At 38.9% G+C, this 27,178-nt stretch overlaps 1 protein-coding gene across 1 annotated transcript in view; it reads right to left on the minus strand.

Moving 5' to 3' along the window:
- capn5b (calpain 5b) overlaps nucleotides 1-27,178 on the minus strand; it is a 68,958-nt gene that overhangs the window by 30,730 nt on the left and 11,050 nt on the right. Inside the window, exons 2-3 of the mRNA XM_084729986.1 lie at nucleotides 18,160-18,333; nucleotides 6,125-6,256 (exon numbers count right to left, since the gene is read on the minus strand). Coding sequence (XP_084586112.1) covers nucleotides 6,125-6,256; nucleotides 18,160-18,324 — 297 coding nt within the window. The 5' untranslated portion in view covers nucleotides 18,325-18,333. The remainder of the gene's footprint in view (nucleotides 1-6,124; nucleotides 6,257-18,159; nucleotides 18,334-27,178) is intronic.

The raw sequence follows: 27,178 nt of genomic DNA on the forward strand, positions 1-27,178 counted from the left end.
AAACAAGACAATACACTGTGCACGAACACCGTGTCATCTTGAAAAACTTACCACCTGAACCATCTAAACTTTAGAGGTAAAACCTCCATTTTGTCTGACTGAACGTCTCATGTTGCTCATTCTCAGGAGTGTCAAGTAGATCGATCTCACCTACAGCCTGGAATGCATAAACAAAAATGATTATTGAGCGTCCTTATTGGTATGTGTCCTTTTGAACGCTGTTGTCTGCCATCCTTTGACCAAGCGTTGGTCTCAGGGGTAATTAGCTCATTGGTCACCTTATTATAAACAAAGATACTGTGCTCACATTCAGACTGTAGGAAAAGCTAAAGCCGAAGTACAGACAGCTCTAAAGCTAAATGAAAGGCACATTAAAGTCTGCTTGTGTTTTGTAGGTAATTATAATGTACAAAAGCACAACAAATAACAATGTTTTGTACCTGCGCTCAGGTTCCACTGGGGAACAGTGTCTGCTCCTGTGAGACTTGGACCAGTACTTGTTGTGCTTTCACAGGAAGTTATAAGCTGGTGGCCAACAGGAGGGTGAACAGACAAACATCTCTGCACAAAGGCTGCTTTAAAAACATGGACATCCACTACTGTGTTTAGATCTAAAATCAGACTTTTCAGATAGAGGTGTAACTTCATCAGCTCCTGACTCCTTTAACTTGAATTGTGGTCCAAAACTACAGGGCCCAGGGACAAGGTCCAGCCTGCAGGATAAGGACCCCCAGCATGTTTTACATATTTTCTCCCATTAGGATTTCTCTCCAGTCTTTTGGTTGAGAATAATCACTTAATTCGTTACACAAGGCTCCATCAGAGCAACCCAGAGGAGAAAATTAGACCACTGAGACAAATTTAAGATCTCATTTAAGACAAGTGAGTTTTGTTTTAGCTCTCAATGTTATTTCAAGGACTGATTATTTAAGACAAATTTAAGTTCAGTGCAATGAGACATAAAAAATTAATATTTTAAGATCTTCATCTGGGCTAAAATTAGTCTCAGGATGAGACGAGACAAAGGATATTTCTCCAGAGCCAAATTTAAGAAGTATGAGGATATATGTCTAGTAGATACAGGCTAAACAAAAAGCATAAAGCCTGGAATCAGGGGGAAACAATTAGCCTGAATCTGGGCAGAAACAAAATCCACCTTGCAGCTCCTCTGAAGTTCACAAATTAACAGGTTATGTCATCTTCTGCTTCTTCCTCTTAGTTTAATCAGAATGGATGACGGTTCCTGTCCAAGAAATAGTTTCCAGTCTTTGTGCTAAGCTAAGCTAAGATAATTCGATACTGGCTGTAATCTCAGATGTAAGAGCAGATATGAGAGTGGTATTGATCTTCTGATCTAATGATATCCGCTCACACCAGAAAGCATAAGTGTATTTCCCCAAATGTGGAACTACTCCACTTTACAGGAGGTAGAGCCAACAGCACTGTGATTTACCACAGTGCGCCTGACATTTGATATCAAAATGTCTCTTCCTAAACCCAAGAGAAAGTTGGACTTGGAGGACAGACAGTTTGAAGAGAGATGGTCAGTTGGTGCACATAAATCCAAGAGCTTCCTGTCTGTTCGCGTCTAAATTAATTTCCAAAAACTTGAATATTTCTGTAAACTGAACCACATATATGGCTCTCCATCACACAGACCTTAAATTACATGTACAGACTACGACTGAGAGTAGTGATTCTAACCTTTACATTAGCATCAGTCACTTCCACTGACAAGGAGTTCATCCCCTCAAAAAACTAGATGACACAGGAAAACAGGAATCACAAGATGGTAAAAGGAAACATACATGAGGATATGTTGATGTTGATGTGGTAATGTTGTATTGTTTACGATGAATGGAAAAAAATATAGTGAATAAAAATATTTTGCGCTTATTATTTTGTTCTACTAATGCATGCAATGCAACTATTAAATGATTAATCAATTATTAATTGATTACTTAATTAGTCTGCAACTATTTTACCCCCAAAGTTGAAGTTGGGGGCAATTAATATTGAGGCAAAGCAGTACAAAATGTAGTTGTACAATTGCCATAGACTAATAAATTTTATTGGCATCTGAAAGGAGCACAAATAAAGTCAAAGCATGTGCTATATCATCCTTCACGTTTAATTTTCATGTGGGTAGTGTGTGTTTTGTTGATTTTATGTGTTACCGGCCAAGCATACAGAGCGCTTTAATCAACTGGTTAACAAGCACAAAGCGCCATGAATTCAAACGCTTCTGATCATTAATGCATTAACACAGTGACTTGTGGCTCTGCCATCTAAATGAGACACACAACACGATGTCTGCCACCAGCTTTGTGTGGGAATACTTCAAAATGCTGTATTAAACAATGAAGATGCAAACTGTGTGCTGCAATGGAGGGATAAAATGTGCTGGACTGAGGGTTGCTGTGACATTTGAAATCTCAGACAAAATTCCAGGGGAAAGCCAAAAGCTTCAAGAATGCTAGATTTTTATTTTATCCAAAACATTTCTGGGTGAAACATCATGAAGAAAAACTCTCAAATCTCCCAAAGAATCCATCCAAAGAGTTTTATTTTTTAAACTTCCCATGATCATTAACTTTATTAAGCCAATGATATTGAACACTGCAGGGCACACGGTGCAGCAGCCTCTGAATCCCAACAGAATACGGAATATGAATCAGCTCAACATCATGACTTTGAAAACCCCAATGACTTATTTTAACAAATTTGTTAGTTTAAAATATTATGAGTGGTAAAATATCACTTCCATTAGGCTTTTCACTCAGTGATAGATCACAGGCTGAACTTTTCATCTGCTGGAGCAAAGGTCAAGCTGCACACAGCCTGCACAGTTTATATTATGTTCATTATAATGTTGACAATGTGTAACTTTTGGGGAAAATATATTTTTTAAAATTATATTTAAATATGGGGAAGCAAATGGCACTCTGATTTCTGTTTGATGTGGACTTAATGTTGAGATCCCTAAAAAAAACATTCATTTATTTCCAACCTGGATGATGAAGGGAGAACTGTGCTCGGTTTATCCAGATCATCCATGTCTTCTTTCTGAGGGAATATGTAACATCTGGCTGTAAATTCTGTCCCAAAGGATAGCAAAAAGTTAAAATATTTTAACTTTGAACTGAAAAAAGCTGTATCCTGTTGCTGCCGGTAGTTTCTGCCTGCCTCACTTAATGTTACTGCCCTGCTCTCGTGTTTTAAAGTGATATCCAGTTTTCCATCTACCATCTGCCTGAATCCCTGTGAATGCAGCTTAAAATCATTAACCACAAACTGCAGATGAAGCATCGTGCTCATTGGATATGGAGCAGGGTGACAACAATGTGTGACTATGTGTTGAATCAGAGCTCGAGGAACAGAGAGCAAACAGAAGGGAAGATCCATGTAAGCATGACCATATGTACACACACTGTCTGAGCAGACTGTCACAATCCAGCGTCTCGCTACAAGAGGCCGAGGCATCTTGTTTCAAATCCCATTAAACCTCAGTAATCACTTTGTTTCCTCTGTCAAGACGGATGCCAAAGAACATTTCAGAATAATCCTGACACCCGAAACTCCAGAGCTCAGTACACTTCAAATAACATCGCCTGTTGATAATATGGCACCACCAGTTTTGTGTTTGCTGAAGTGAGCAATTGTGGACTTGAGGTGCCAATCTTCGTGTAGAGGTTTACACATTTATTCTAATCAGTGTGTAAAAGCTTCAAACAGCATTTATGTTGCAAGACACTAAAACTAACGCCAAATAAATTAAGTTAGATTCAAGGTTCTTTAATGCACCTTTCTCTATAAATAGCAGTGGTATTTCGCACTCCTGATTTAACCCAGAAAATCTCTAAAAGAAGTGCTGTTACCAAAACCTGCTTCTTATATGTTTGTTGCCTACCAGATCAACTCACAACTGAGATTTCAGTGCCTCACTTTGATGCCACTTGAGCTGTCTGTGGACAACAATGACATAAATAAAGATGGAAGCCACATCTCCACTTCCTCCCACTGTACAAAAATATCCCAGAAAAGGAGAAAGTTGACCAAGGTACCAAGTTTGCTCAACTGTCATTGGAGCACAGAGAGAAAAGGGGCGGGACAATTGCAAGCTCAGCTGTCAATCATGATGTGAAAACACCTTTTAATATCATCAAATAACTAATTAAACTGATGAGAAAAATGACCATTTGAACAAACATCAGCGTGATAAGAACTACCTAAAAATGACGGAAACCGTCTCTGTGTGAATATTTTCTGGTTTCTTTACTCCTTGACTCTTTGGGTTGTGGGCAAACAAGACATTTGAGGACGTCGTCTTGGACTTTTTCTGATATTTTATAAAATAATCAACAATAGTTGCTGCCTTATTGTTTTCTAATGTTGTTAACTGTCATTTGTGCTTCTTTTTACTTTTGAAAATATCAATTAAGGAACCGTTTAGGCACTGGTATCTTTTTAAAAGTATAGTTTTAGCAGTGGTATCAGAAAAAAAAAGACGAGTGATATGTACCCTCCAATTCAACGTTGAGCTGTGTTATAAATATTACAACTTTCAAACTGGTAAAATTGCCATCAAGACTTTTACGGAGGGTGACTGGGGGGGTTCATTTAAAGATGAAAACAACCTATAAAAATGCCAGCATGCATGTAATAAAGTGCATGCTTAAAGGGGTTTTATATATCCGTCTTTTTGTCTGTCAATCAATCTCATCCCCTCTCCATGGAGCCCTTGCTCTCATTGAAAGCTTCCCCTGCTGGTTAGCCATGTGAAATTAAAAAAAAAGCAGCTAATAAAAACACATTCACTACCCACAGAAGCCAGGACATCCTAGCTTTAGTGCTTCCAGCCACTCCTGAGAGACTTCACCAATCAGGCTTCTACTGACTGATGGAGTCTGCTGAGACCAGGGAGGCGTTGTGTTGCTGTAATGAGTCCTCTGATGTTTACCTCTTATCATAATGGTTCTTAATGGACAATAAACACTAAATGTGGAATAATTACAACTGAGTACACAGAAAGTTCCTTTTTCAAAATGTATAATATGTATATACCGCCTTGTAAAGAACTCATTGAATGGGTGAAATATAGTCTCTTAAAAAGTAAGTTTTGCATAACAGTGGCATTAACATCTTATGATGAATCTCATTTGTAAATGAGATACTGTAGCCTGACTGAGAATCTGTGAACAAACTTCAGACAGTTTAAAATGCATTTTTTTGCAGTGAGATAATTTGCCGCTCTGTTTCATAGGAAGAGTGCTGTGGTTTTGATTGAATTTGACTGTGTAGAGGAAGAGGGGTGTGGAGGAGCAGTGATGCTACGTGTTACCTGCCCTCCTGGCAACATGATGTCTCTGTGGGTTGTGAAACTCACGGCTCTGTGCTCTGCTGTTTGACACGTTCTACATAAATGATTTGCAGCGGTGTTTCTTCGACTTTCTTATAACGTCTGGTTGCCTGCTGGCAGTTTGTTTGTCGCACTACTCTGCTTGCTGCCTACTAGCTTTCGACTTTTAACAAGTATTATTAAATTCCCTGCAACCACTTGAATTTTTGTATTGTTCTTATGGTCTGCCTGTGCTGTTTAATGGACTATTTAAGGACTATTTTTATCTGATCTTCGTTTATAGCTTTGATTTTATCAGACAGAAGCCTCCGACTGTCCTCTCCTGGGAGGTTACACCCATGCTGTGGCTGCACATTTTAAGAGGCATGGTTATTTACAATCACCATACAGGTGCAGGCAGAGGCAGGGGGGAGAGAGAAAAACAGAGGACAGTTACAGTGGCAGTTTCTTGATGCCAAAAACAAAACATACGTGCATGCTAATGAGATGTATCGATACGCCAGTGATGCAGCGATTTTTTCCACTTCATGTTCACCTTTTTACCGATGCAGGCCACCTGATTGGATTGATTAAAATGACCAACGCTGGTCTTCATCAGGCTCACTGTCATCAGTATAGATGAGTTAATGTCACAGCCAGTTTTAGGTTCAAAACCTATGAAAAAAAGTGTTTCTGTACATACTCTGAACTACAGGTATATCTAACTGTTGACAACCAGAAAAAAATGAACAACAGACAAACACACACATGCACACACACACTTACCTTTTGCCATAGAGACTCTCTGGAGGCCAAGCTGGAGCATGCCGCTACAAACCAGCAGTTACCCAGTTGTCCCTGATGTAAATCATGTGCGCTGATGCCATCTACGAACAGGTGAGGGTCCTCACACAGCTCCTACACAGACAGGCAGAGAACAGGTAAGTGTTAGCTGGTGTACCATGGATTCAACATCTGGAAAAACAATTTCTCTGCATTTAAAAATTGAACTAAAGTTTTTTCATTGTTTAATAGTTTGTTTTTTGGCTTTTTTCTGTTTTTATTGCTTTTTTCATGTAAGGTTACATGCATATTTAAGATTTATTGATTTGTTTGTTTTTTTGTTTGATGCATTAAGCAGTTTCAAGTGTTGATCAATCTCAGCAGCCCTCTGATTGGCTGATTAAAAACTGAGGCAGTCTCTGTGTTTGTATGTATATGTGGAAATGTTTGGTTGCTGCCAGTTTACCTGATGAAGGTCGTTTAGACCGAAATGTTGATATTTAATAGATATGTCAGCAGAAAATGAATTGAAATGAATTCTACTGGGAAAATCATCATTAGATTCTTTGCAGGGTAAAACACATCTGAAACAGTTTACAAACTCCACTGTACTGTCGACACAGAGGAGCATAAATGGGTTATACAGGCAAATTCATGAATCAGAAAGAGACCATCTGTCCTCATGCACCCACGTATCATATTCACGATCTTCTTCCCACGTGTGGGAGGGCTATGTGTGTTCATGAAATCACATTTCTCACCATGGTTGCTGTGTTGAGGTCCATTTTCTGCCACAATGTGTACAGACAGGCCTCTATTACAGCTGACAACACGGTGCTCAATGAGCTGCTCTCACATATACTCTCTCACATGTGCAGTGGACTCGCACACCTCTCCACATCCATACAAAACACACACACACACACACACAAACGCGCCGTCAGACACCCTGCGGCTTTTGTGATAATGTGTGGGATGAATGCTACGGGCTGTGAGTCGACACTCGCCATTTACAGAATGACACACTGTCCTCGACTCTTTTGTCTACACACAATGGCAACACTTCAGCTTAATAATGTTATAAACAATGGGAGGAGTGCCAAAAAAGTGAGAATTATTTGCACTGCCTAAAATGAACTAAATCTCTCAAAACATATAGTATAAAACAATATAAAGTATTAAAGCTGGGAGACGACTGAAATTTAATTTTTCTACAAAATCAGTTTATACATTTATAGTACTGTAGATCCTTGGAGTTTTATACTTAGACGTTTACACTTATTTGGTCAAAATAACTGACCAAAAATAAAAGTTTTATTCATTTTTCTGCAGTGACAACAGAGAAGTTACAATTCAGTGTTCTTCAAAGGCCAACATTTTTGATTCCAACTATAATTCAACTGGTGCAATATCTGTGTGCATCAAATTTCATTACATTATTTCATATATCACAACACTTACACTTCAATTCAAACACTTTTCAAAAATTAGTAGACTTGTCGTCCTACATAACCCGGAGCCAATATCTTGGTGTTTTCAAGGATTTCTAGCACCTGTATGAAACTTTGTAAGGTAATGTGACACATTTTAACTTTATCAAAAAATAGTAGCTCCTATGTGATTGCAATATGTCATACAGTTAGTGGGAATTATCATTTTTGGATTACAATTTTCATTTTTACTGAAAAAAACTGTTAAAGATGTGGAATTTTTTGGGATCTATACAAAAAAAACAAGATTTTCAGGCCAGGGCATCTCTGCAGCACTACAGTACCTCATTCTTAACACTGTTTTCTCACACATTCTTCCCTTTTCAGAAAATTCTGATTTGGTTCTGGTTGAATATTGCACTTGCCCATATTACATTTTTGATAATATTTGATTAATTGTGCAGCCCTAAAAGACTGTGGGCTATGAAGGGCTATGACATGTTCCAGTCAGCAGCAAACCACAGAAGTTGACAGCTCATCTCTTAGCAACATCAGTCAACTGTTGCCACGGGAAACGCCCACCCAGAGGCCTGAAGCTTAGGCACCGTTTGAACAATACTTCCAAAAACTGTTTCATCTTCTTTTGATAAAAGGAAAAATATGTACAATAGCTGCATTTCCTACATAAAAGTGAGAAGAATTCAAATTTCAGTTTGACGGTTAAAAACCAAATGGAAAAGCCTGAGAAACATTATTCAGAACATCACTAAATAGTACAAGTAAATGAATCCATACTTACATACTATACCATTCAGGGTAAATGTCACATCGTCATAATCTGTGGATTATACAATAAATGCAGTGACCTGCCAGTATCTGATTTTTAATATAAACGTTAACATCGGCCCAATATAAAATACACAACAACTTAATTTTTACTACAGGCTGCAGAGCTGAGCTGGCAGTGGCCTGGGTGTGAACAGTCTGCCTGTTTGCTGCTGTCTGCTTTATGGGACCGGCGGGTCGATGGGCACCGCGGCCATTACTCAACAGACAGCGGAAAGCACAGCACCACTTAACAGCTCTTTATCTTTACACACTCACAGCACTCAGCTGGGGTTAGAAAAGTAAAAGAGGGACAAAGAGCAAAGAAAGACAGATGTTACTCATGTAACAGACACACACTTCAGCCACCTGCACTGAGACTCAGTGGACAAGTGACGTTTTATTAGAAAGTGGACGGTCAGAGTCAGTTTGATGATTCAGCTTGTAAATGTTTTAGCTTTCATCTACACTCATCGTATCAAGTTTCTATAGCATCCACAAAAAAATAGATGTGATTTAATACACTTTTGTTTACATTTAGCCACATATTTCTTTCTCTGTTATCCACATTACAAATGTGTTTGCAACTGGTCTTGGTTTTTCTGGGCTACAGGATTCTTGGGGTCAGCTTTATTCCAGTCCAGAGGGTTTGGTAAGAAATTAAGCACTTTAGCAGTTTTGTTAACACTAGCTGAACAAAATCAATACTTGCAAAAATAGTTTGAAATACTGCAAATACTGTAAACAGTTAGTATGTGGTAATGATGTCAAAGATTAACTGTTAATCAAGAGTATTTTTGACTGGTTACTCGGGATGCTCCTGGCAACTAAAATGCTAATTTTACTTTGGACAAGTTGACTAGTCTAACAGTAAGAAAACTGCAGGTAAACACGATCATTTACCTGGAGCTGACGTGAGCTGCTAGCCTGCCACACAGAGTGGCTGACATTAGCAGTGCTAGCAGAAGCAGCCTGCTCTGCTTGCAAGTTAATGTCCATGTCTGCGTTGAATGTGGTCATACATTGCTCCAGTTGAGTGGTTATATACGAGTTTATTCTAGTGTAGGCTACATTCAACCATATTTTCATTTTATACGTTAAAACGCTGCCAAACTGTGTTGGCTTTACGAGCTGTCATCTGTCAGACTTTGCTGATAACAACATCTGGGGTTAGGTGGACTATCAGGCCACACATGCTGGGTGAGATGGGCTGCAGCAGCCCCAACTAGCGTTGGGTACCTGCACAAAAGCTTGCATGAATAAAATATTGCTAAATAGTTTAACTGACTATTATTTCTAATGCCAACTATAGCAAGAGTGGCAACATTTAATCATATAGTCGACTCACTGTGCACATCCCTATTGTTTACATACATCGGCATTTTGGTCACAAGTGTTAACCATTTTTGAAAGATCACTTCAAAAAATGTGCCATATATTCTGTATTCTGCGTATAAAAGTGTGCAAATCTTAAAAACTAAAGAATAGACGTTCAAAAAAATCAGGACGTTTTATCTCCAGGATGCACAGATTTTTAGAGATATGAAGCTTTTGAAGATACTCAATAATAAAAACACCTGTGAGGGCATTGGTGGACCCTTTCTAAATCAGTAACAGTACCAACCTTCAAAACTTGTGCATAAATGCAGTATATACACACTATGGTGTATGTTCTAGTGTGGGAAACAAAAGCACACACACACACTCCCACACACAGGACACAGCGAAGGTCAGTAATTTGCTGACTCTGCAAAGCTGATTGCTGCAAAAGCAAACTTTTTAATCGGCAGCAGAGGCCACTGCGGAGCTCCCTGGAGGCCTGCGGTTTCCACCAGCTGCCCCTCTCACCTTACAACCACCAGCACTGAAGCACTTCCTGTCTGAAACGTGTGTCTGTACGTGCGCGTCGGCACAAATATGTGAAGCAATGTTTGAAGTCGTTTCACAGACCCATGTCTGACCGGTGCCACAGTTAAGATCTCTAATCAGGTTTTTTTTTTACCCTGTCCGCAGCAGCATTGATTGGTGGAGTCTGAGCAGCGGCGAGGGCTCCCTGTGGTGGCCCGTCGTCCAGGGATTGGCTCAGGTGGAAGAGTAATAGAGTATCGATCCCTGCGCGGCCCCGCAGACATTCAACTAATGTGAATACTGTGGCTGAGCAGCACAGCCTCATCATTTACCTGCTACTGAGAACCTTTCAACCAGCTTCATGGGCCTCCTTAGATTCATCCATCAGACTGAGAGAGAGAGGAACCATCACACACAACACAATATACACACACACCACCAAACACACAACCAGCTCCTGAACCAAGCTGTGAAACGAGAGTTTTCCTCTCCTACTTTATGTTCGGTACAGCAAGTAGGCATGCAACAGATCACAAAAAGATCGCACTTGGCTTTGATCTCTGTCTGTAGTCCTCACCATAGTAATCTAATACAATAATAATAATGATAATAATTAAATATAATAATAATAATTAGATATAATAAAAATTACACTTTAATAGTAATACCATTCATTGTACTCAATACTATACTGTATTATACTATACTACAGTACATATAATAGATAATTATACACTGTACAGTATATACTACACTCTGTAGTTTGGCTCAATGTTCCGTCCACAGCATCTGATTGGTTAGAAGTCAAAAGAAACAGACAGACAGACACAAAACTGCTCCGGTGAGCTGAGAGGAGCTGTGTGTGTATGTAGAAGTTAAGACAGCAGATATCACCAAAATTTCACTAAATATCGCAATTACATGATCTGTTTCTATGACAACAGCACGCCCCGTTTCCTAGTTATGCCAGTGACAACGGCGAAAGTCATGGATTTCACTCGAAGAGACGAGAAAGATTTTAAATCGTTCTTATATATAAATTCTCTGGTTTCAGCTTCTTAAATGTGAGTATTTTCTGGTTTCTTTACTCCTTTATGACAATAAACTGAATATCTTTGAGTTTTGGACAAAAGATGAGATATGAAGACATCATCTTGGGCTCTGGAAAGATTGATCAACATTTTTACCATTTTCTAATATTTTAAAAGAAAAACAACTAATCAATTAATCAAGAAAACAATCAACAGATTCATCAGTGATGAAACTGAGAGCTACCATGGTGTAAATAGTATAAAAAACTTCATGTCAGTTGAAAAATTTCCATTGTCTCACAGAACGTGTCGTCATACCGCCCCGCCCTAGCCTAGTCAAGACATAAATAAACACGAATCAGTGGAGGAGATGCAGGGAGAGGAGGGAGAGGAGGAGGGCAGCAGGAGGAAGACAGACAAGCTGAGAGACAATGTGAGACAGACAGAGAGGAGGAACATTTTATTAGAGCCTGCTCTTTATGCTCGCACGCTCTGCCACTGGGACTTCATTGCAGCCATAAATATCGCCCAGACGCATCTGAGCAAGGATAACACCGAGCACAACAACCTCTGGGGGGGGTTTAAGCCTGTGAACCTTCACCCTGACACTGATAACACCACCTCTCCCGTCTTTACTTTCACATTCTGAGCAACTTCACTGACTGCTACTGTGAAATACAATCATTTAAACCACAATACTCAACTTATAATCATCATTATATTCTATAACGGCTGCTTTAGAGACATTTTTTCACATATCCTGTCAAATAAAAACTGCGCAGACCAGGGAGACTCAATTTATATCCGCTTTCAGGCGTTTTTTTTTTTTTTTTTTTTTTTGCATTTAACAGAAGCTTTTTGCCTCATTTCAGGAACATCAGAGCGCAGTGATCCAACGGAAGTCTTGTTCAAATGGAGGTCTCGTACTTCAAACCAAAAATTGAGCTTTTCCGGCACTAAGCATTATTACCAGAACCCCTGAGTGTTGTGGTTAAGAAGAAAGCTCTTTCCTGTGTAAAAGAACTGAGGGAACAGCTGCCCCTCATTGCTTTTTATTGATAGAAACACCGGCCGGAAACAGTCAGGATCCTCTAAACAAGTCAGAATCCGACTGTTCATACTACTAATCCCTTTCATATGCCCATTCAGGTTCTCAAAACAATTAACTGTAACATCTAAATATTTCTAAATCAAAATGAATCTGCAATTTGTGTCCCACCCTATCAGAGTATCAGCTAAATGAAGCTAAATAAACTCTTGAATGTGAATATTTCTTTACTCCTCTCTGACAGTAAACTGAATACTTCTGGGTTGTGGACAAAACAAGACATTTGAGTACATCATCTGGTGCTTTAATCAACATTTTCACCATTCTCCGATTAATTGAGAAAATAACCTACCAATTAATCAATGATGAAAAATATGAAATTTGTTGCAGCCCTAAAAACACTTTATTAGGCAAAAAATGTCAATATTTTTTACATTGAGATAATCCAAAAGTAACAGAAAGCAAGCAAGTTACATTACTTTAATGTTGTGATACTTGGATTATATTACTCACTACACTTTTTAACAGGTAATGAGTAACTGTACCTGAATACATTTTTAAAGTAACCCTTCCAACCCTGCTTGCATGGCTGGTGAAGTTACGGACATTGTGAGGATTTGAATTTAGCAGCTGGAGAGATTTGGAAAGTTTTTGTGAACATTTTGTCATCTGTTCCTCTCACATGTCAAGTCATAGTGGTGAGCTACTTCTAAATAATTAAACAGCTGCTTAATAAATTGATATAGATGGACTGAGTCCAGTGGTTACTGTTCTCCATTAATATATTATCAAGTGCCCCAGTTTCACATGAATTAGTGTATCTAAAATATTGTAGGAGTTTAGCAAGGAAACAAAGGAACTATATGTTTTACAACATCTCGAGATTTAACTTTAAATCCCTTTTCCTGTTTAAGAGCATCAAACTTTAAGTGATTTGTTATCATGTTCAGGTTTAATCAGGTGAGATAAAAGACGGTGAACACCAGTTTCTTTTTGCCTGTCAGAAAACATTACTGCCATGTTTTAGAAGCTGCAGGAGGCTCTTAAAGGATCCGGATGATTTACCAGTTTGGATGATTCTGTTTTTGTAAGCGTCCACTCGCTGCTACATATCAGACTGCTGCTGACAGGCTTTTAGAAAAGGAGAACATTTCAAGAGTCTTTTGAAGCTGCAAGCAACACTGAAAGTTATGTGTGCATTTGGATATTTATAGAAATCTACACCACTGCACTACAACCGTATAACACCAATGCAGAGCTAAAACTACATTATAGTTGTCTGTGTATGCTATACGGTCACTGTAACCACAAACACTGGGTTACCAACACAAACGGCTGCATCCATCAACGCCAGTTTTGACAGTTTTGACAGGTATGATCTGAAGTATTGCATGTTAAATTGCAGCCAAGGGGAACCTTTCATCAAACTAACAACAGGCAAGCTACAATTTGCAATTTGACATTGTTTCCCCTTTCGCTCACATCCACACATGCATTAAATCAAACACTGTTCCTACAACCCTCGCTTGAGCCTGAGAAATGACTATGGGACTTTATGAATGCACAGAATGGCAGAAAATAGTGAAAAATACTGATCAGTGTTGATGCCCTTAAACGTCTTGTTTTGTCCACAACCCAAAGACATTCAGTTCACTGTCATAAAGGAGAAAAGAAACCAGAAAATATTCACATTTAAGAAGCTGGAGTAAGGGAATTTTGAAAAATCAGTGACAGAAAAGAAGTAAAATGTCAGCAAGTCAGAAACAAGGGAGGCTGTGCATCAAAATATGATCAACTATACTTAGAAAGCAGGGTAAATTTGAAATAAAAGCCCATCCACAATATAAACCAGTTAACACAATAAATATACAGATTATAGAAACAGATATTGGCCACTGCTGTATGTCTCCATGATGCATCTGTCGCCATATTGGAGAGGTCAAGGTCCTTAGTAAACAAATACAATGTGCATTGAGAGATGCAGACTTCACTACAAAATAAACTGTAACTCCTTTAATTCTGATTTTCATTAAATCTGGTCTGTTAGACATTGGGAAATTGAACATGAACTTCCATGTTGGAATTAAATTCAGTTACTGGAGGCGAATCAGCTCTATGGCTGCTGAACCCGGTTCAGTTTCCTGCAGTGTAAACATAAACACGGCCCTGGTGCTCCAAGCTGCAGGTCCGGACAGACTCCAGTCATATTAGAGTCTTTAGCTACAAAGCTAGCTGAGCTAACAGCAGCTAGGAAGCTAGCAACAGTTAACTTTTACAGGTGAACATATTTTACATGCTGCTCCTTCAACCTCAACGGTTTCTATAGCAACGTCATCTTGCAGAAACCTACATCACGCCACATGGTAAAAGGTTTTTAGAATGGCTTGGAAATATAGCATTTTGACCCAAATACTATTTAAACGTTCAGATTTGTATACATGAGGAACATTACTGAGGAGCTGCAGGATTATAAAAACATCAAAAATTAATGTAGTTGCCCAACAAGTTCACTTTCTTACTGTTCATGTTCACTTTCTTATGTTTGTGACAAATCAAATTTCATGAAAATCAGTTCAGAATTAAGCAAATTACAGTAGAATTTGCGTTGACACCAGCATCTCTCAATGCACATTATATTGTTTACTAGCAGATCTTGAAGACCCCTCCAATATGGCAGACAAGCATATACATGTCAAATCGCAAATGTCAAATCTACGTTTGTATATCTATGAAAGAATATTTGAGAATTCACAAGAAATGACTACAGAGATTAACTAAAATTTAGACCTACGTATGGGATAATATTTGTTTCAATGAAATATTGGCAAAATTTGTTCAGCATTACTGAAACAAACATAATCGCACACATATAGTCTTATTCCAGTTATACTGTGTTGCGTTTGAAGTTAGCAGGACTCAAATGTTTAACCTTGAAATGCTCTGTAGACTGAGTGTGTATGTGAGTGTGATATTTTAAAAGAGCCTTTGTCAGGAACTTCATTAAATTTTGATTGCTCTGAACATTTCATTCTCTCAAACCCACTCTGTCCCTAAGTAGTTTGATGTTTAACTTCATTATCGTGCACTCTCCCCCGAATGAAACACCGCATTCAGAATGAGCTTTCAGTAACCATCAGGAGGAAGAGGAGGAAATTCTCCATGTGTTGAGGTTTCCACTGATTTTGTATTCGCTGCATGAAAGAAGAGGTGAAATTGGTGCAAATTTCATGTCTTATTGTTTTTGTTAGTGCGGCTAGTTCAACTCAGCTGTCGTCATCAAAGGCCTGGTCAGAACAAAAAGTCCGACAGCGCAATTTATCAGTGCATCTTTGGTTCCAGAGGCTTGGTGAGGCAGGGACTACAGCTGCAACAGTCAACTGAAAGAAAATTAGCTGCCAGCTATTCTGATATTCAATTAATTGTTTCAGTCATTTCAAACATTGGCTGTTTCCAGCTTCTTTTCTAATTATCACCAAATGATTTTATAATGAATTTGTTGGTTTAAGTAATTTTTTTATTCTATTCATTTTTAAGGCACAATTCTCTGATTCCAGCTTCTAAAATACAAATATTTTCTGATTTCTTATCTTTGATTTGGGGGCAAAACAAGATCTTGAGCTTTGGGAAAACACTGATGACATTTTTCATTGTTTGCCGACATTTTATAGATCAAAAATATCTCAATTAATCCAGAAAATAATTAACAGATTAATGGACAATGAAAATAATCGTCAGTTGAAGCCCTCATAGTGACTACATGCATGCCTTCGTTAGCTGGCTAACCGCTAACATGCTAGCAAGCCACGACATGCCACTGTCAGTCACAGTAGCTTCCCAAGTTTCCTTCTGTTTTCTCTATACTGTGCCATTAATTCCCTCCCTAGCTTGTTAGCTAAGAGGACACTTGATTCTAGGGTTGTGTACTAAATACACAAAGTGAGAGAGACACAGTGTCAGAGGGATTAGGTCTCAAACAGGTGTGCGTAGCTGTTGTAGACTTGTGATGTGCTGGCTTTACTTGTTTTACCTGTTTCAGATATCTGGCAACATTTTTCTCAAACAATGAAAATAATCAGTAGTTGCAGCCCTTTATTAAAATGCTGGTGTCACTAGTAACATTTTGTCAAACCTAAAATTGTATGCTGACAGCTGTACAATGCTCGATGTTACGAGTAGTGCAACCAACTTTTTTACAGAACCATGTTCTGTCATTACAAACAAAGAATGTGTTTCTAAAAATGGCCTTTACAAAATGACTTAACACCTTTAATTTAGCTGTTTGTAATTGACTGAAAATATGAAGCTTAAGATTACAACTCCAAGTCAACAACAGCACCGTTCAATAAAAATCTTTTTAAACTGCCAAGTCAAAACGTGCCCGTTTAGGGTTTCTAACCTTCCGACATGGACCACCGTCAGCGAGGACAACAAATTGTGTCCTGACAAAAATGAAAGGGATGCTCCTCCTGCTTTCTCTCCTCTTGACTTCCTCCAGTTTTCAGTCTGCATGACTGACATCAGCACAGACCACAACATATAATCTGTGTGACCCAGTTTCCATGGCAATGCACGCTGGCTGTCGCAGCAGCGGCACACAGGCAGAAGGAGGTTACTCCATCCAGAGCCTCAGCCTGCTGTGTGGGGGGGTGACAGTGGCAGGGGAGTCAGCTCACTAAATCCTGAGGCCCTGCATCTGATATCATCTGCCACTGAAACATACAGACAGTACAGACTCATGCAGGAAGACTGGCCACGACTGACGACTACTGACACACTGTTCTTGGCTAAATTAATTAGTTATAGGTCATCAAACTCTTCCTGAAGGGAGTTTGGGAACTGAGAGCTCCCTGATGTGAATTTTTTAAAAAGTGCAGTAACTGCTCCACATTTACTGTATCAACAGTTGCATAAAATTACCCATATTTTATATTCCTGCAGGGAGTTTGGAAAGCTGGTAATAACTGACAGCTGTGTCTCAGAGGCTGACCAGGTACTGAGATTTTGTTTATGCATTCAATTGTCCAGAACAGTTTAAATTGAAGTGTCTCATATTCAGATAAGCTTCAGATGAGTTTCATTTAAGGACATAACAAGACCAGAAACTCAAGGTGCAATAATACCTCAATAAAAAGTCCACAATGTGCTTTTTTTATTGCGATATTTAAAAAAAGATGACTGGAAAAAATGTACAGAATTTGTTTTTCCTTTGAACTTAAAGTGCTTCTGCTTTCTTTCTTTAAAGCTACTACAGTGAACTTTCACATTTTACTTTGGAGTTCCCAGTGGACAAAAGCGATAGTGTTTCCACTGTAATAACTATAAAATATAATGTCAAAATTAAAATTATCAAAAGGAAAACATCCTCCTTCTTCATTTTAACTGGTACATACAACCCACAGTAACTTTACCTGTAAAAATGTAAACCCAGGCTTGTTTCATTTGATTTCACAGAGAATCCGATCCAGTGGCATCTTCTCACAGATGCTCTCTTTAACTTACGTGGGTCACACAGAGGCAGCAGTATTAAACTGAGACTGTTTCACAATCAGTAGCTTTAAACTGTTTTCACTCTGCAACTCGCACCCAAACAGTACAGATGGATAGATAGTACTACAGACTGGAGGAAAAATGTGGAAAAATGTACTTTTATGTTGTTTGAAATGTACAAACATATTAGCTCCCACTGGCATTTTCTCACACAAATTGTACACAAGTTACAGTTTACTATCCTAAGTTGTGTCATGAACTAATTTCCATTCTGAATTATTATATATATATTTGGACCCTGATGGTTCCACATGGTTCCAAAGATCTGTCAGCTGCCAGTGTACTCTTTCACTGCACAAACCGACTCACCCGAGGCCTCTTCCAGACCACACGTCCGATCCTGTTGCCCTGGTAAAAGAGCGAGTCGTCGGTGGCGGGGAAGCGGGGGTCCTCGAAGAGCAGGCCGCTCTGCAAGCACTGCCTCTTCAGGGTGGAGTACTGCTGCCCCTCGAAGGCCTTCACTGAGGTGAACATACTGCAGCCCTGCAGGACGAGGAGGAGGAGGGACATGAGTCATATCAGAGATGTTTGGTACGCGTAACACTCGGGATGTCACCAGAAATTTAGCTAATACCAATACTAGTGAATTTCTATGATGCCCAATACTTAATTTGATGCCACAGTAAAAGACAAAAACAAGAATAGCCTGTCAGGAGAGCATCTTGCCATTTTTGCAAAGTAATGCAACAGTGATTTCTGCTCAGACATGAAGTCTGTTGCTTTTACTCTCTCATTCTCTCACTCTGTTTTTTAACACAATAGTAGCACACATCTGTAGGTCTATACTGGTGCCTGGTGTTCGGCTGCACTGTGTGGAAAAAGACGAGTCCACAGTTTCAAGATTTAACTATTTTGTCCTGCTTTGAGCTCCGATCAGCTGAGCTGATGGAGCACACTGGACGCGCTGCTGTGTGCACTGCTGGATCCAGCATATGTGTATTTGACTGGAGGGAGACAGAGAGGGGGAGAAGACTATTGCACACTAGGGTTGGGCGATTGGACAAATACATCGCCTATTGATGATGGGATGAATCCATGGCCGGCTGTTTTTATTTTGGATGATTTTTGGGGCGATATTTGTTTTTTTTGCAAATGTAATAGTCTGCAGAGTAACAGCCACTGCTGTGCAACATGCTCTCATCCAGCAGCACAAGACACACCCACTCAGCCGGACCATGAGTGCTCTGAGCTGGGTAAGGAGTGAGAGGTAAACAGCCTGCAGAGCCAGACTCTTTGCAATCATTTCACACAGTCAGTTAAGGATTTAATTCAACCAAACCAGAGTTGGTAAGTTCATCTTATTTCAGTTAAAGAGAGAAACTTGAATTCAGAAGGTGTACGGTTGTATTTCTATGCAAAACAGGTGTAAGAATATTTTATTTCTTAACATTGTCAGTTTATTTGTTTAGTGGATGCAGTGCAGTGCACACAGCATACATAACTTAGCGAATGCGCAACTTGCACACATCCCCCAGCTGATACTCGAGAGAACTTAGAAGAAGGTAGGATGGGTTGAATACATCTGCACTCGGTGACAGTTGGCTTGACGATGGCGAGTTGGAAAACTTTAACATACTGCCCAACCCTACTGCACACAATATCACCTGACCTGCCCGTCGTAACTTGTGGAATTTTCTAGAAAGTTAGGAAGGGTTAATGAATGCATCACTACTTTTTCTTTTGGACGAGTCAAAGCAGAGTTGTTGCTGTAGCTGCAGATGTTGCTATCTTACACATGCAGTTGTTCTTGTTCAGCGCTGGTAGCAGTTCTTCTCATTCCTCTGGCATTTCACAGCAGACTGCAGCATTTGAAAATGTTTATGTGTCCCTGACATGCCCAGTGGAATTGCATCTCCAGTACCTACAGTACTGTAAAAAAAACAAAAAAAACAAACAAGTGGCATCATGTTTTCACAGTTTTGGCACCGACTTGGTACTGAAGTATCCTCTCTCATGACATCCCTACATCACACACCCACAGATACACAACATATCATCACATTTTCACACACACGCTTTTATGAAAGCTGAATTTCATCAGAAAACTGGTTCCTCTACAACAAGTAACAACCCGTGGCATTTCTGAAACCAATTTTGCTTCCATCACCTTCTCTTCCTCTCACTCTCTCACACACACACACACACACACACAGAGCTGACTGACAGCAGAATCCTGCAGACTTTAATACCTCAACAGTTAAAGCTCTCAGTGGAAACAGGAAGTCGATGTGCGCTGCTGCCTTGAGCACAGCCTGGATTCACTGGGTCAAAATGATTAATCTGTCAATTCGCTGATATCCTCCGGGGCCTAATTATCACTGCTATGCATTTAAGGAGCTATGTATACATTGATCAGCTCGGTACTGGCAGGGCACACACAGGGACTGGTGAGCGAGTGTGAAGACGGAGCTATCAAAGCGATAATCAATACTGAAGCATTGGATAAACACAAACCTTTCAGCCTTTTAACATAAACTTTGTTTAATTACCTGGTGCCTTTCCAGCAAATGTGATTGTTCACTGTTATGAGACATCAATATCAAGATTACACTGTGATAATCACTGTAATACAGCTGTTGTCCATATTGTAAACCCTACATTCATTTATATATTAATCAGCTGAGAGCTTCATCAATAATTCACTTTCCTTCTACTTCTGTTTTTTTATCCAGCAACTCCTGAGGACAACAACTGGCTGTTTCGCTGTGGACTCAGATGAGTCTTTATATTAATGGATGTGACTACAAGGACTCACAAATTAACCATTATCATTTTGTGTAATTTTTTAAATAAAAAAATGTCCAAATTCTTTGATTTATTATTATTTATTATTTCAACAAATCTGTGATCAGAATTTGAGAGAAGTAAACCTTCACTACCACCAATTAGACATCAACATCAACAGGCTTCAGAAGCATCTGAAAATATATTCATGCCTAGAAAGTTATTGGCTAAGATACCACATGGCTAATCAATCAATTATTTAAAAAAATCAATTGATAATATTGATAATAAAAGAAAATGCTTGATAGTTGCACCATAGAAAAAGGTACACAGTGAGCACCATCAACAAGCATCAGTGTGTGGTGGACAGTCGATATGTTTTTCAGATGACAAAAATTATTCATAGCTGAACTTTCCATGGTCATTACTTTGTATACAGCCGTGTCACTCCATTTCATAATCAATACTTCTGCAAGCCAGGGCTATTGACAACGGACCAGAGATTTATTACAGGCATTCAGGTCACTGAACGCCTCAACAACCATGTTTCAAGCATGGCTGCACTTGTTACTGGCTGAATAAATACACAGTTTATGTTTCTTGGCAGGGTTGGGTGATATGATTTTACATATGATAAGACTGACCCGAATGCTTTGAAGACAGGGCTTTGAAGCCTCTACCGTTGCCATGGTAATCAACGTCCAAATCAGTATTTGAATGCTTCGTTTTAGGTGGGGTGTTTTTTTTTTGAAAAGAGGAAGGAGACGCTGCCTCAGCTGCACCAAAAAAGAGGAAAAAGACTGGTAATAAATCGCAGTATACACAGGATGTGCAATGCAAATGCATAATTAAAAGCAAGTATATCTTTAGCCTAAGAAGAAGAAGTGTTTGCAGGATTCACTGCTTTTCAAGACCTGCAGAAAGGTTTGCTTCAAGTCTCCAAACTTCTCATGACTTTTTTACCACATTTTCCAGGCAATAAAAGGGATTATAGGTGTGATATCTTATACAGGATTCCAATTTGTGTTGCAGAACTTTTGTTTATTTGAGTTTTTTTTTTTGCTCAACGTATCCCATGAAGCATCTTATGACCCACTGGAGAGGTCTTGAGCCCCAGGCTGGGAATCATTGACATGAGACAAAGAAAAGAAGCAAATTCTTACAAGTAAGAAGTCGTAACTGTATAAGTTATCCAGTTCTACTTGAAAGATTTAGAGAAATGATTAATAAATTAAAATATAAAGTTGAGTTTTAGTGACACCACTCCCATTATCTTCCCTTCAGTATCTCTGGTTATACTAAAGTCTTATGGATAATTCAACTTTTTCTTCTTCAATACAGAATAAATAATGTTTATAAAAGGACTTATGAAAAGTTAATAGGGTGTATCATCAGTACTCATTTTCTGAGCTTTGTTAAAAATGTAATAAAATATATTTTATCAATGCAAAAAGTGCAGAAAATATCCAAACATGGATAATTTTTTATAACATTAGCTACCTCATAAGGGTAGCTAATGTTATAAAAGTTAAGTTACCACATAACATTAAATATCTTGTCTTTGTACTATACACAAGTAAACATGCATTTAAAAGTTTTTGCAAATCATTGCATCCTGTGTTTATTTACATTTTACACAACTTCCCAACTTTTCTGGAATTGGGGTCGTATGTTTATTTCCATGAACACACTCCTTCTGTGAGTCAGTATCAGAAGTAGCTTTGCTCGTCAACATGAGCTCACCGCAGAGAATGAGTTGCTTTAACTGCACCGTAATGTTTCAATGTCACAGTAACCTCTTTAAGGAGCTTTAACAGGATTCCTCTTAATCACAGCAGGACCTTATTTGAACCCGACAGTGTAGCGCTGTGACATAAACATGAACTGACTGTAACACAGGTTGGTGGGTATCTGAGGTGAGAATAGAAGTCTGATAGGTAGGACTTGTAGATGGAATAAATTGTTCTGGATTGGATTTATCTAATTTTAATGTATTATTTTAGGAGTGGAGATGAGGTTTAGGACACTGGAGGCCACCCTCTTAAAATTTTAAAGAGCAGTAGAGGTCAGAGCTTGTCAAATCCACATCTTCATGCAGATCAATACAGGCCTGCCGACTCAAGGTTAATTTCCTCAAGGTTTGTTTTGACTGAAATGCCAAGAAGCACCTACAAATTTTAGGATTCACCTGTACAGTGGCTAAGATGAGTCTTCTAATTCTCAACTTTTAACCACTTTATAAAATGACTGCTGGCATGCAAAAAAAGTCAGAAATTTTGTGTGCAATTCTTGTAAATTTAGAAAGAGCTTTCTTTAATAGAGACTGACGTCACCGGTGAAAGGATGGGATGTGCCATTTGTTCAAATGATTAAAGGAACCACAGAACTGGTGGTCATGCTAATAGATGGTGGCCATTAGGAGGTACAGAGTAGGGGTGTAATGATTCACTCATGCATCTGATGCATCAGGCTATGATGTGTAAGATGCAAGTCCATCGATTCGGCCATATTGGTAAAAAGCTGCATGTGAATCAGAAAAAGATCGTCTTCTCTCTCCCCCTGCTGCACCGCTCTCGCTGGACGCCTGCTGCCTCACCCAAACAAAACAAATGTCCCCCCTCCCTCTCCTGTCTCTCCTCTTCATTTCCTCAAAACAGACAGTGAAAGAACTGACGTTGCACCACCAAACTTTCATAACGCAGAAGTGTGGAATAAGTTTGGGTTTTACAAGAAAGATGAGAAACACTGCTGTCTGACATGTTCTGCATAAATGATTTGCAGCAGAGTATGATCCACAGAAACCTCATTTCACTGGGGGAGCAGGTAGCATCACTGTTCCTCCACACCCCACTTCCTCTACACAGTCAAATTCAATTATAACCACACCATTGTTCATATAAAACAGAGTGGTATATCATCTTACTGCAAAAATGTATTTGAAAAAGTTTTTTCACAGATTGTCAGTTTGGCTACAGTTTCTCATTTACACATGAGATTCCTAAAAAGTTGTTAACAGCATTGTAACGTCCCCTTACTTGATTTAGTAAAACTTTCAGGATTTCTTCTTGCAACTAATAATAACCTACAAATATAGCAATGATAGAATCAAAATGTAAAGATTCATACATAAAAATTTCTGAGATGAATCGTATCATTAAACATGTATTGAGATACGTATCAAATCAGTCTCAGTCAGTGAGCTGCACACTCCTACTGTAAACATATTCTATTAGAGCCTCCAAACAAAAATATGAACCCCAAAATGAGTGCAATATTTCTCCTTTAATTGTGAACACATTATTTTCCTCATCTTAAGCAAGTAGTTTTAGTTATTTAAACTTAACTGTGTCAGGATCTGTTGATTTTGGTAAGAATTGTTAACATGATCAGCTTCTTTTACAGTTGAAAAGTAAACTTGGAGTCTTGGTGTGATGGCCACAATATTTATTAATAATTTCAATGATAATTTAAAATGAAATTGGGAATTTCTGCACTGATACAAATAATAAGAACACAGTTTCTATGATATAAGTTCTAGTTTCAAAGCTCACATTCCATTAAAATCGTATCATTCAATGCTTGAGGCACTTTTGACTGACTCTGTGCTCCATCAGGGAGGCGGAGGAGAGATGTTCAGAAGATGTAGGAGGCGTCATTCCTCCAGAGCTTTTCAAACTCTTGTACAGATGAGATGTTCCTCTGATCCTGGGTGATGTAGTTGGCCCATGAACTGTTTGGATCAGCCCCCGCAATTTGGCACGAGTGTTCATTTTGGCAAGAATTTTATTTTATTTTTAGTCTTAGCCACTTCAGGATAATGTTAGTTTTAGTCACATTTCAGTCTTTTCTTTTGTTTTAGTGAAGATTTAGTCAGTGGAGCTGAGTTTTGATTTTAGTCAATGCTTTAATCATAGTTATAGTCATGATTTCAGTCTATAATTTTAGTCATGCTTTATTTACAGTCTTATTTGATCACTTTAAATTGTTCACTTCACTCAAAAGTGTTTCAAAAGTGATCTAGCTGATCGCTACATTAAACAAAGTTATTCTATAAATTGGATTGTGCGGAGCAGCAAATTACTTCTCATCCATGTCAAACCTTTTGCGCTCCCACATGAAACTGCACAGCTTCTTCATCTATTTAAATAACCGTCACATGTGTAAATATTGTTTCTACTGCTCTTACGTTCTTGGTTTTTCATGTGTTATTATCTATTCTCTACTTCTGTATTAATGCTCTTTTATCCAACAGTACTTGCTTTAATCTTTGTTTATATTTTTGTACTATATTTGCTGTTATGCACCAATATGCCACAGCAAACTGCTTGTAAGTGAAGACCTACTTGGTAGTAAAGCAGTTTCTGATTCTGATTCTCATTGTAAAAGCTCTCCCCAGCTAATGTTACAACCCACAACAACTCCATTATATCCAACACTCTGGCCCTTTAAGCTAAAGTCAACCCATTTTCCTGCAAAGGAAAATCAAGAGTAGCCTCTTATTAGATGACTTTCTTTGTGCTTGTTCTTGGTGGAATTGTTGGATAAAGAGTACGGTCTAAACCTGCTCTGTATGAAAAGTGCCCTGAGATGACTTCTGAAGGAGAGAAGGAAGTGGAGAGTGTTGTTTGTTGGAGCGCCGCGTCGAGAGGACCAGATTTTTCCCCCTCCTCCATGCAAAGTTTTGTTTTGCGTTATTATCGGCATGGCTTTAGGGCTTCAGGGCTTCAGGAGACTTGGATTACAGACGAGCAGTATGGAGGCATTTCATGTTTTTATTTCGGTTTGGTTCTTATGTTTGAAAACTGTCACAATTCATTTAAATCGTTTGAAAGATTCTGCAACGCTGTTTTCCTGTGAAACTCCAGCGGTGTTTTGTGAACTAAAAAACTAAACCCAACCTTCAATCAGCATGACAGTGAGCAGATAATGACTGAATTTTCATTTTTGGGTGAACTGTCCCTTTTCTGTATACAAAATGAACTGTCACTGGAGCACGGATGATGGATGGATGTGGTGACGGACCGAGGAGAGCGAGCTGGCTGAGTGACGAGCGCCAGTTTCAGAGGAGGAGCAGAGGAGAAAGCAGGAGAGCCCACACACATTTAGCCTGCACCCAAAAGCTAATTGTTTCTAGTTGTTTAATATATACACAGACAACCAAGCCCTGAATATATGAGTATATGCCAAGTTTCCCAGGGTTGTGTTGCCGTGACAGCGTGTTGGTTGAGTTCACCAGTTCAGCCTAACTAATCTGCATATCAAAAACCAATAACAACACAGGCAGAAACGAGATAAAGAGAATGTATATTAATATAAGCCATAAATGTAAAGGGCCAGCAATATAAGGAAGACTATCATGCACTGTAAAAATAAAAAAGTTAAGAAAATTCACATTTTCAAGGCAAGAGACTGCAATAGATTTTTGAGTTTTGAGCCCAACTCAAATTCTAAACTTTTGAAAAAGTTTTACCAGCTACTGATCTTTTTGTCAATCAATGTTGGGATTTTGAAAACTTCTGATCAAACAATAGGTTAATCAAGAAAATAATCTGTAGATTCATTGATAATGGAAAGCATGAGTTGCTGCCCTAATTAGATTTAAAAAATTTAAATTTTACAGCAAATGAGCTTACCCTGACTTAATTAATCAGCAGTTAGTCACATGACCACCAGCAGGCAACAACATCATGAAAACAGAATAAAAACATTAACATTTAGTGCATATTATCCGTGATAAAACAGCACAATCTAAAATTCATCATCCACTCCAGCCTGCACACTAAAGGACAACGAAGTAATGAAACCAAATCCAGTTTCCATCTCTTGATGCCACATTAGCTGCGCATATCAAATCAAGAATTTCTTAATTGGGCCGCCTCGACCTGTTCACCTTCCAGCGGTGCTCAATGACATCTAATATCTGGGGGAAAAAGAAGTGAACAGAAAATGGACGGACGCCAAATCGGAAGGACAGGAGGGACTTGAAATCTGAAGACTGCACCTTTCAAACATCATTAACCTGATGGCTTTAAGAACTAACTTTTCCTGACATTCAGAGAGATCCAGTTCTTTCAGCAGACTTGCGTGATATGTTGAATCCAAACAGGCTGTGAAACTGGCTACAGGATTCGCTACAGATAAATTCCAGTATCAGCTTAAATGTGGTAATTTTATACATTAAACAAATTAAGGCATTCATTAATCAATTGATTGATCAATTTTGTAAAAAAGAATCTTACTTATAAGAGGACCCCCTTAAAACCCCCCAACAAACTGGTGGAGAACATGCACGCCCTCAAATATCACCTGGTCTGTGTGGTTACCTTGATTCTGCAGCCTTTGACCTGAATTAAAGAAAATTTACACAAACTTCAATTTAGAGGCATTAACAAGCACGCTGACTCGTGAGTGAGTGATAAAGTAAGTTCCTCGGGGAGCGAGGAGGTCGCAGTTGGAAGCTAAATCTGACAGATGGCCTGGTGTCTTGGCTCGTGACTGCGATGGGGAAAACCATGCTGTCATCTGGCCTCTGCGGACGGCCAACAGAATCACCTGCAGAGAGCGAATCCTGAGAAGCTGCTGCGCTGGAAGCCTTCACTGCTGT

Source organism: Lutjanus erythropterus, chromosome 11 (genome assembly GCF_056507025.1).
Source record: "Lutjanus erythropterus isolate fLutEry1 chromosome 11, fLutEry1.hap2, whole genome shotgun sequence".
Classification (NCBI taxonomy): Eukaryota; Metazoa; Chordata; class Actinopteri; order Lutjaniformes; family Lutjanidae; genus Lutjanus; species Lutjanus erythropterus.